Here is an 11,579-nt window from a genome sequence, read left to right on the forward strand (position 1 = left end):
TAAAACAATGTAAATTGATTTAATATTCTTAATAATTTAAAATAAATTGCCTAAATCGTATTTTATTGATGTTACATAGCATCCATCATTAGTCATTCATATCATGATCAGCATATCATATGCATATACAATCTACATTATTTATATTCACACATTTGCTTGCATCTATTACTTTTCAATTCATTTACAAAATTTCGAAACTAAGGCTGCGCGTTCTCCCCGCTTATACTACGATGTATGTAAACACAAATTAAATCAAATCGAATCAGATTAACAAAGGCATAAATGCGTTAATACAAAGAGTGATGGTTCGTTCTGTTCTTATTGCTGGCTAATGGAGTTGATCTTGTCGTTGTTGTTCTGATATTTAAATGATAAATAAAATTTGTAAAAGAAAAAAACTCAAAACGCAAGGTAAATGAAAGCAAGCGCGGCGCATGTCAAAGTCGTGTGTTGTGTTTTGCCCCCAATTTAGTGTTGTTAATGTTATTAACTAGCGGTTTCATTGCTGCTGCTGCTGCTGTCGTTGCTTCAGTTGTTGTTGTACAATTACTATATAAAATATTTAAATGTCTTTTGGCCTTTCCGCTGTCTGCGCCCGCTTCACGTCTCAGACGTTTTCAGGGCACTGCCAGCAACAGCAACAACAACAACAGCAACATCAACTAAGTATATCATCATTATCATCATCATCATCGTCGCCGCCGCTGCTGCTGCTGCTGGTGCTAAGCCAATTACAATTAACAATTAACAACTAGCAACTAAATATACATATGCATATGCACATACACATATTAAAGCATATACACGCATACACACATGTATATATTACAAAACCCAGAAGTATAATATAAACACTAGAAATATGGTGCCCACAGCCGCCGCCTTCACGTACATCGATTTGCGATTGAGCAATTTGGCATCCTTTTTATACTTTTGCGACATCATCGAGAGGTTCTGTGTTTTCGTATCCAACTCTGTAATGCAGTCGGAATCACATATAATCTTGGGTAACTCTCTTTTTAAAGGTGTTTTAACTCACCTGCCAAGACTGTGCCACGTTGCAGCACATCATCGATATTCTGAACCATAATACGTTGCACATCCTGCAGCTGTGTGTTGATGTTGCTGATGTTGCGTCTGCGATCGGTTAATTGCTTTTTCGCCTTCTGTATGTACACATCAAACTCAATGAAGGCGTAGGGGCGTGTCACGGAATTGACACGCCTGCCATAGTTCGTATGAAACTCCTGTGCCAGATCCTCCAGATAGTTGAAGGCCAAACGCTTCGAATACATTTTATCAACCATCACCAAATAGCAAACATCATTCTCGATTAGATAGCTGTTGTTGTTGTAGTTGATTGGTGGTCGATCGTGGGGTACGAAGTCGATTTCAATTTTGAAATATAAAATACATACTCTTTAAGCGATTTTCTTTGTTTGTATGGTTTTTAGTGGTTACTCACTGGAAGAGATATGGTCCTGTCTCAATGCTGCTTCTGGCCGGCGAGTGTGTACCCAGCTTTCGAAACAACATTTTCGCTTGATTTTGATAGTCCAAAATGCTGCGACCGCTCTACAAACAGCAAACAAAAAAGTGAAAGTTTATACACATAAGCATTTAACTGTCTTTGTGTGCGTGTGTTTACGTGTGCGTGTGCTTCACTCACCTGTTCGTCGTCCTGCATGGTGCCAACCAATGGAAGACCATCAATGACACGGGCAATCATCGTTAGCAACGCCATCTCTGCTGCTGTGTCTGTGAATTGCTCTGTCTCTCTCTATGTCTGTAGCTTGGGCAGCTTCTACGTGGACCACAAGCACTCAATGTGCGTGCGTGTGTGTGTTCGGTGTGTGGCCACGGCTACAGTTTATTGTAATGCGGTTTCTGTCTTTCCAGCTCGTTTGTTGCTGTTTTTGTGGCCACTCTTCTGTCTCCCTCCACCCAGTGCCGCTATCGTCGCTCTCGATTTCGTTAATGTTGCGGTTGCGATTTGCCAACTTTCAATTCAATGACTGCAATTTTTGGTTGCATTTGTTGATTACCACAGGGAAGTCGTCACTCTGATGTCGCACTGTATCTAATGGTTTCTATTTTGATGGCCCGTTGGACGTCGTTCAGTAAATATATACGAATTATGGATTAATGTTGTGTGTTTTGGTGGAAACTGATTCGTGTTTTATTTTGTATTGCTGGAAACACGTCAGCGGGTCTCGTTAGTTTTAGAGATGAACGCAATTCGATAGTCAATTATTTGTAATCGATTACTCTTGCAAATATACTATACCATATAGAATATACTAGAGATGCATTAGTTTGGTTACACCGCATTTGTGTGAGTATAAAAAGGCGGGTAGTTTTGAATCGCTCTCGAAGTTTCTTTTCTTTTCACTAAACAGATCTTTTAATGCATAAAATTAATAATTTAAAAATATATGGAAACACTAAAAATAGAAAACCCGACTGATAAATACACGCTTGCTTATTTTGAAGATAACCATTAAACGACGATAAACTGAAAATCGAAAATACAATGGAAATGGTCACACTAACGATGAGTGACAAGTGTTGTTGCAATAGCGCAAATGCGCGCGATGATCGACTATTTCAAATTATTGTGAAACATTACAAGCTGATGAAATTGTTAACGAAATTGCGCTGTATGATGAAAACGTAAAACTCAGATAGTTTTGGAAATTAGAACGCCATTAATTAATAAGTGCTGAAAGAGGTAAATGCTTAATGGTAACAGTATTATTAGAATTAACAAAACGAACTAAGCATTCCACGTATTAAAAGTAAGTTGTCTTCTGAGCTATTCTCTAGCTTGCTTGCTCTGTCTCTTGTTGTCTCACTCTAAACTGTTGAGGTTTTCTCGTCTCTGTTGTGCATATTGAACGGGATCCGTGAAGTCTGTCAGCTGTGCGGCCAGAAGATAGTCATAAGTGGGTTGAGGAGAGATGCAGATCTAAAATAATCAGGGAATGAATTTATAACTGTGATGACATCGATAACTTATCAGACATTCCGCATCGTTGCGCTATCCAATATTCAGTATGTGGCAATTGGTCACTGTACATTTCTCTCAGCTGTGAGCAGTGTTGGAAACGTGTAGCTGTAGTGTCGCTAGATGGCGCCACTATGCAAACGTGATGTGTTGCGTTTGGCGGGTTAATTTGAATTATTTTAAATCTGCTTATTATGGATTAAATCAACCAGCTTGAATTGAATTGTATTGAATTAGCTTAGTAACGACGGAATTGAAAAGTTCATTTGATTCCAGGTATACTGACCTTTTAGGGGGATTTTCCAAGCGTTATCAATTGCGCAAGCCATTTTAGATTGAGTCTAATCATGAGGCAAGCCAATTAAATAATTGCTTATTAAGTAGTATTTTATAGCAACAATAAATGCAATCAAGTGCAACTTTGAAATTATAAATTCCCAGTGCAACGTCACTTATCAAATCTGTTCGCTACTCTCTCATCATTATGTATAGTACATAAATAAATTGACCCATCTGCTGCTTACGTATATTTGGTGCATCAACAAAAATTTGATGGGATTGTACTATAGTATGTTATATAGTATAGTATCGTAAAGCTTTTTCAGTTGGCGCTTAATTGGTTCACGTCGGTGCTGTGCAGTCATAAATAAAATACATAATTATTGCTGTCCGTCTGACTGTCGTACACCCACCGACATATAGACATAGTATATAGTATATATAAGTCGTTCACTTTTGTGATCTTGTTTACCAGCCATTTCTAGTGAATTTCATTAAGGTTCGTTTATAAGTTCCACCGCCCACCACAACAAAAAATAAATACAAGCCTCACAATTTGTCCAGTCGCCTCCACCCGACTTGCATTTTAAATAGATCGCGCAAATTTAGAACGGGAATGGGAATGGGAATGAGATGGTGAGTTAGTTGGTTGGATTCTAGGGTCGACGAAACAGGTTCTGTCATGCAACTAAAATCAATTGTTGTCCTAAAGAAAATAAATAATGATGACAAGTCTCTATGGGGGGCGGTGACGGTGGCGGTGGCGGTGTAGGCACTATGCGAGGGAGGGGAAAGTGCTGGAATTGCATTAAGCGAATTAAGCAAGACAAATTATAATCAAGTCGATCCGCTGGCTGCGGTCTAAGCGAATCTCAGCTTAGCGATAACCTGTTTCTAGAAATTATCGAATCTATACTCGATTCTGAATTTCAGATTCTAAGAAGCCGCTTCGCTTATGTAGCTTAGCTTAGCTTAGCTAGAGCTAACAATCATTTGTTTTGAATTATGCATTCAAGAAATTAGATTGATAGTGAAATATACATATGTACGAATAATTATATATGGTTATATATGCAATTGGGAGAAGCGCACAAACAAATTAAGCCATTAACCAAACTCAAATTTACATTCATAATTTGTAGGTTATTGAAAAGAGATCAGCTGTTCGATTAGAAAACTGACTCCACACAAAATTCTATAATAAAATCGAAATGTATGTTTAAAGTGCGCTTGTACGTGAGTTTAATAATTATTTTATGGTCTTTTTGGGTAATCACACAAAATGTTTTTCCCTCATCGCAATTCGGTCTAGCAGATCTTTGTTGCTTATCATCTATTTAATTTTGCCTGCGACTTGTCAAATTAATTAACATTTAGGCCTTGATTTTTTTATTAATATATAGTTTTATATTCTATACTATATTATATAGTATACATATATAGCAACACGTCGTAGGCAGTTGCATCCATAATCCACACGCCCAGCGATTGTTGCGTAGCGCAAAGTTTCAGCTGTTGCGGGAAGAACCCGAAGTACTCGAGACGTTTTTATATTCATATCATTTTTTGCATACCCCGCAGTGATTCAATTTTGCAAAAGTGCAGCTAGCTTTTGACAACTTGAGAATTTCAAACCAAATTGCAAAATTTTCTCAATGAATATTTATTTTATATATATTTTTCACTTTTTAAATTGGCAATTTATATGTAATAATGTTTAAATAGTGGATTAATTGATTAACCCTAAGCTTTTTTTTTTTTAGCATTTTTGATTAAAGTTTAAATACATTTGGAAAAATTAATAGTCTTTTTAAAATTTAATTTAAGAAACTAAAATGAAGCTGTTCCATGCCATTTTAATTTATTAAAACTTTTTAATTTATTGAAGGGTTACCATTATTTCGGATTATTTTAATTATTCTTATACAATTTAGAATAAATATTTTTAAATTATATATTCTAAAAAATTTCTTCAGAAAATCGACAAAAAATCGAATAAGAAACGTAATTTTAAAGTTAATATTTATGATTGTTGAAAATTAGTTTGCCATTTTATAAGTTATTTATGAAATACTTTTCTACGGACAATTTAGTATACCTTGCACTCTATGATATATTTTGAATATATCAATATACCAATATATCAATATACCAAATAGTGACTTTGGTATATTGTTGCACTTCTGCGATATTTTAATTATGTATATTTAAAAAATAATACCGCACTGTTTTGGTTTTATTCAAAATAATTACACTTGATTGTAGCTTTCTCACTTGTTAATAATATAATAAATGAAATGTTTAATAAAAAAATTGTCTATTTTTTATTTTTGAGATATTTACAATTTCCAACCTATTTTAATTTCATATTTCACAAAATAAGTCTTTTCTTTTAAAATGTGTATAATACAGGGTATTTCTAAGTTGAGCACCTTTGCTCACTTGTTTTCCTTTGCATCTGTCGTTTAATGAAAAGATCACCGGCAATCAAAGCGGAAAAAGAGGAGAAAAAAACCAAAACAGAACAGAACAGAGTAGCAAAAAAACAAAACAAAACAAAACAAACTAAAAACAAAACGACAACAACGAATCCAATCGTAATAATAGCAAATAGAGCAAAAAGCAAGACGAGCTGAACGGAGCTCAATACGACGATGACGACCCTTGTGTGTGTGTGGGAGGGGGGAAGGGGCGGGCTTGGCTTGGCTTGGCTATAAAAGGCGCCGGCCGGCAAGCTGAGCTCCACAGTTGAGTCAAAGCCACAATGATGACAATAACTTGGAAGTTGCCAGCAGCGATGTTGGCGCTGATGCTGCTGCTGCAGTTCACCGCAGCCGAGGAGCCGATCTGTAAGACAAATCTAAAATATGTATACATTATATATACTTAACTCTCACTCTCTTCAGATCGCTTGTGTGTGCCTCAAATCTATTTGAGCGATTGCCAGAAACTGCTCGCGGATCCATCAGAAGCGGGCATTCGCATGGAGTGCGTCGCTGGACGGGATCGTGTCGATTGCCTCGAGTTGATCGAGCAGCGCAAGGCCGATGTGCTGGCCAGTGAACCCGAGGATATGTACATGGCCTATCATCGCAAGAACGAGGATTATCGTGTCATTTCCGAGATACGCACTCAGGAGGGCAAAGACGGTGAGTACTACTGACTTTCTCTATACTCTATCGGGAATATTCATTATATATAGAAAGTTAGCTGCAAGTGTCAAAAAAGTGCTTAATTATCTATTACTTCATCGAAGAAAACAATCGTTATTCTCACAATTTATGGCATTCTTATGTTGACTTGTATATGGATAATTCTTTATCGTAAATTTCGCGTGTGAAATTATCTAAAGTGAAAAAAACCTATACATAAAACAAACGAAATTTATATACTTTATCGTAAAACATAAAAAGTCGCTAAAATCAATCTTAGCTTAAAATATAATGCTAATCGAGAGCTATACGAAAAACCCTTACTTATTTTTTTTACAATTCAGTTTTTTTTTTGTTTACTGTTAATAGTGTCGCAGCAGAGAATTACCCATATATGTAATATAGACTATATATCGTTCAAGTGTCAGAAGCCTAAAGTGCTTAATTATCTATTACTTCATCGAAATGAACAATCGTTATTCTCACATTCTTTTCGAGCTTATTTTTGACTTGTATATGGATAATTCAGTATCGAAAATGTTGCATGCGAAAGTGAAAAAAAAAACATATGTATATACACAACGTTTTTTTATTTTAAGTAAAGATGAATTTATAGCTCTTGATTAGTACTTCAAAAAGAACAAAGAATAATTTTCGAATTACTATAATTGCAAAAATGAACAAAATCATTTGAAAACCATAAAATTAACGAATTTATATATTTTATCGTAAAACAGAAAAAGTCGCTAAAGTCAATCTTAGCTCAAAATATAATGCTAATCTAGAGCTATAAGTATAACCTTTACTTATTTTTAAAATTGTATCAGTTTATGTTTTTTTTATTCCAAATTGCTCCAGAGAATTACCCATATAAAGAATATAGACTATATAGAACGATAGCTGCAGTTCGATATTGTGATCATTCAAGTGTCAGAAACCTAAAGTGTACAATTATCATTTTAGGAAACATTCGTTATTCTCATAATTTATGATATTCTTGTGGTACATATTATTATTTTTTATTTGTATATGTTATATCTGCTGAAGCATATATTTTAGTTGGAATATGAAATCACGAATATTACAAAAAGAAAACAATGTAATTTCTACAAAATTCTTGATGCGAAATAATTATTTATTTATCTAGAGTGAACAAGTGTATATTAAGTTTCTTTTTATCGCTGTAAAACGAGCGCTATTGACTACTAATTGATAAAGATAAAAATCGGCATATATAAATATTTATTACTTTCTAAAAGTGAGTTGCTTTCTTGTAATATGCAAATTCCGACATAATAACGCAGTCAATTTATATTGAGAGCAATAAATAATGCAAGCTAGAAATGAGTTCATAAATATCATAAATATTCTATTGCTTAAACACAGATTAATCATTTTTGAGATTTTCAAAACATTTAGATTAATTTTTGCCAGCACAATGTCCTTTTTAATTGTATAAATCGGACTATATGTGTATATTTCTTTTTATAATATTGTAAGATTTAATATGATTATTTTTTTTTATTACTTGAAATTTTCCTTCTTTATTTATTTTTTATGTTTTATAAGTTTGCTACTATTGTTGTTATTAATTGTGTTTTGGAGTGCCTTCAGTAAAAGTATTTTTTTAGTTATTTTTTTTTTTTAATTATGATTGATTAATTGTGTGATTAATTGTTTTTTGAGTTCCTTGTAAGTACCTCTAATACCTAAGAGTGCCATTGAAACACTTATCATATAATTTGTTTAATGTGAAAAACGAGAAGTTTTTAAGTCATTTGAATTATAGTTACCAGTTGGCAATAATCAATTATCATATATTTATGGCCAACTGGAAAATATAATTTAATTGAAAAGCCTTTTGTTTCGTAGATAATACAAATTATATGATGATTGCCTTATGAAAACTCTGGGATTTGGAGGGCTTAGAGACTAGTTGTATCCAACAGAAATATTTATTTCTTTATGTTTGATAATTTACTAAAAAACCAAGTTGTCATAAATGGAATTCATAAAGCAATTAAATAACCTTTCGCTAACGCAAATTATCTCTATTTGTTAATAATTTTACGATTTCCTACATCTTTATTTATATAATTTTGTAGGTAAATTAATCGTTTTTAGAATTTGTAAAGCAATTATGTAATTTTTCGATGGCAGAAATGATTCTGTATAATGTTTCTAATATGATAATTTCCGTAGAATTTTTCATAATTTTGTATAGTGTAAATATACTTATAAATAGTTTATAGTGTAAATATACTATTTATAGTTTATAGTATATTAAATATGTTAATTTTCTACCTGCTGTCAATTTCCGATACGAAGTCATCATTCTGGTAAAGAAAAGATAAAGATTCTTTATAATGTTTCTAATATGATAATTTCCTTAACCTTTTTCCATTATTTTGTTAAGTATATAAAATATACTATTTATAGTTTATAGTTATATATACTATTTATGGTTCATAGTATATTAATTATTTGAATTTTCTACCTGTTATAATAATATCCTCAACCTTTTTCCATAATTTTGAATAGTGTAAATATACTAATAAATACATAGTTTATAGCTAAATATACTATTTATAGTGTATAGTATATTAAATATATGCATTTTCTAGCTACTATGATAATTTCCTCAACCATAATTTTGTATAGTATTAACATACTAATAAATAGCTTATAGTTAAATAGACTATTTATATTTTATAGTTAAATTTACTATTTATAGTTTATAGTATAATATATTAAATACATACATATATGATATTTCTAACTGCAGCCAATTTCCGCTACGAGGGCATCATTCTGGTAAAGAAAACGTCGCCAATCAAATCGCTGCAGGAGCTGCGCGGTGCAAAGTCCTGTCACACTGGCTTCGGACGCAACGTTGGCTACAGGATTCCCATCACCAAGTTGAAGAACACCCATGTGCTGAAGGTGTCCGCCGATCCGCAGATTTCGGCCACTGAACGTGAACTCAAAGCGCTGTCCGAGTTCTTCTCGCAATCCTGTTTGGTGGGCACTTACTCTGCTCATCCGGACACGGATCGTCTGCTGAAGAAGAAGTATCCGAATCTGTGCGCACTCTGCGAGAATCCCACGCAGTGCAACTATCCGGACAAGTTCAGTGGCTACGACGGCGCCATTCGCTGCCTGGACAAGGGACAAGGCGAGGTGGCCTTCACCAAGGTGCAGTTCATCAAGAAGTATTTCGGTTTGACGGGCAACGCAACGGCACCGCCCCCCGAGGGCAAACCCGAGGACTTTGAGTATCTGTGCGAGGATGGCACACGTCGTCCGGTGACTGGGGCAGCTTGCTCGTGGGCCCAACGCCCCTGGATCGGTTACATTTCGAACGAGCAGGCGGTGCATGGCGAACAGAAGTTGCATCAACTGCAGTCGCGTCTGGAGAAGTTCTTCGAGAACGGTTTGCATGCGGAGAACAAGGATGCCGCTGCCCATTTGCTGATCCAACCGAATGCGGTGTATCACAGCAAACCCGAGGCAGTCGATCCCAAAGTATATCTGGAGCGTGCCGGCTACAAGGATGTGATTGAACGCGACGGCAGCGCCATTCGCAAGCTACGTCTGTGCGTGCAACGCGACACCGAGCTGTCCAAGTGCGAGGCACTGCATCGTGCCGCCTACGCACGCGATGCCCGGCCAGAGCTTGAGTGTGTGCAGTCCGTCGATTGCATTGAGGCGTTGGCCAGCAACAAGGCTGATGTCACGGTGCTGACAGCTGGCAGCTATGCGGATGCTCGTGGCAAGCAGTTGATACCGCTGCTCTATGAGCAGTTGCCCTCTGAGCAGCTGTTGGTGGCTGTGGCGCCTCCCTCGCTCAGCCGCGATGCCCTGCAGCAGGCTCCAATGTAAGCAATCAATCTTTTCCAAACTTTGCCACAAACTAAAGTCTTGTCTTCTTCTTGGTGCAGCAACTACGATGCCAGCAGCGAACGTGCGCGCTTGAGTGCCGCCTTGTTGAACAAACGTCGCAGCTTGGACTGGTGCAACATTGTGCCCAGCAAGGAGCAACAGCTGCTCATTGTGCCCGCCCAGCAGTTGGAGCAGCACAAGGATTGGCAGCTCGTCTGCCCAACGCTCGAGCGTCGCCCAGTCACCGATGTCGCCGCCTGCAATGTTGAGGTTCAGCTTCCCAATGCGATCTTTGCACGCTCCGATGCCACCAGCGTCGAGCAGGAGACCATCAAGCATCTGTTCTCGCTGATCTCGGAACGTTTCGGGGATCACGGCAAGTTCGTCGATGTCTTTGGCCTGTTCAGCGAGTACCAGAAGGGCGAGAAGAATGTCATCTTCAATGTAAGTTGTGATATTTGCTTCACATTTGCTCCACTTCTAGCCTTGCTTATGCTTATACTGATTCTTTGCAGGACGATGCCTCGCAGCTCGTCACTGAGCTGAAGAGCGACTATCAGAACGAGCACATTTACAACGAGCTCAAGTGCGATGGCAACAAGATTCCCAAGCAGTGAATCTCTTGAAGCGTGCCGCGCCTCTCTTCTAATATTAACTATAGCTATGGATATGCATACTATTTTCCGTGTTTTTTTTTCTTCTTCTGAATATACGTATTTGAGAATACTATAATACATTTGCATTTTTAATAGCAGTTTATCGCTTAAACTTTAGATTTCGTTTGAAAATAAGTGAAAAAGGCAACAGACAATTGAATCAGACGGTCAGATACATTCTATCCTTTTTGAATAAAAGCAAACCAGTGTGGTATTATTTCTAAAATATACCAAATTAATATACCGAAAATACTGAAAGTACATATGTCAAATGGATTATCGATGTTGTACTACATTCAAACCCCAATTGCAGTAAGCGTTCTACCATTCAAAAGTATTTCTTAAATAACTTCGACAACTTTCATTCGATTTTCAACAATATTTTCGGAAATTATGACTATACACTCAAAAATGTCGGTATATTAATACAGAAAATATTAGAATATACCGAAGGTAATATTTAGTATATCGATATAAACATTCCCAATATACCATTGAGTACACAATATACCAGATTGTGAGCAAAAGCAGCTAGGACTCGATTGCATTTGGCGTTTTTTGCCATACAAAAGTATTTCCGAACAAAGGGCAAACTTATAA

The 11,579-nt window shown here is 36.2% G+C and overlaps 2 protein-coding genes across 2 annotated transcripts; one reads left to right on the forward strand and one right to left on the reverse strand.

The window, feature by feature from the left end:
* Positions 1 to 42: 42 nt before the first annotated feature.
* Positions 43 to 2,381, reverse strand: LOC132796961 (vesicle-trafficking protein SEC22b-B). The gene is made up of 4 exons (XM_060808345.1): positions 1,673 to 2,381; positions 1,469 to 1,578; positions 1,043 to 1,344; positions 43 to 977 (listed from the first exon to the last, which is right to left on the reverse strand). The coding sequence occupies exons 1-4, from the start codon at positions 1,745 to 1,747 to the stop codon at positions 829 to 831; spliced, it is 636 nt and encodes a 211-aa protein (XP_060664328.1). The 5' UTR covers positions 1,748 to 2,381; the 3' UTR covers positions 43 to 828.
* Positions 2,382 to 6,012: 3,631 nt separating this feature from the next.
* LOC132796960 (transferrin) lies at positions 6,013 to 11,055 on the forward strand. The gene is made up of 5 exons (XM_060808344.1): positions 6,013 to 6,138; positions 6,196 to 6,438; positions 9,227 to 10,319; positions 10,383 to 10,767; positions 10,839 to 11,055. Exons 1-5 carry the CDS (start codon positions 6,054 to 6,056, stop codon positions 10,938 to 10,940), a joined length of 1,908 nt encoding a protein of 635 aa, XP_060664327.1. The 5' UTR covers positions 6,013 to 6,053; the 3' UTR covers positions 10,941 to 11,055.
* Positions 11,056 to 11,579: the final 524 nt, after the last annotated feature.

The sequence above is a fragment of the Drosophila nasuta genome, chromosome X (genome assembly GCF_023558535.2).
Source record: "Drosophila nasuta strain 15112-1781.00 chromosome X, ASM2355853v1, whole genome shotgun sequence".
In the NCBI taxonomy this organism is placed as follows: domain Eukaryota; kingdom Metazoa; phylum Arthropoda; class Insecta; order Diptera; family Drosophilidae; genus Drosophila; species Drosophila nasuta.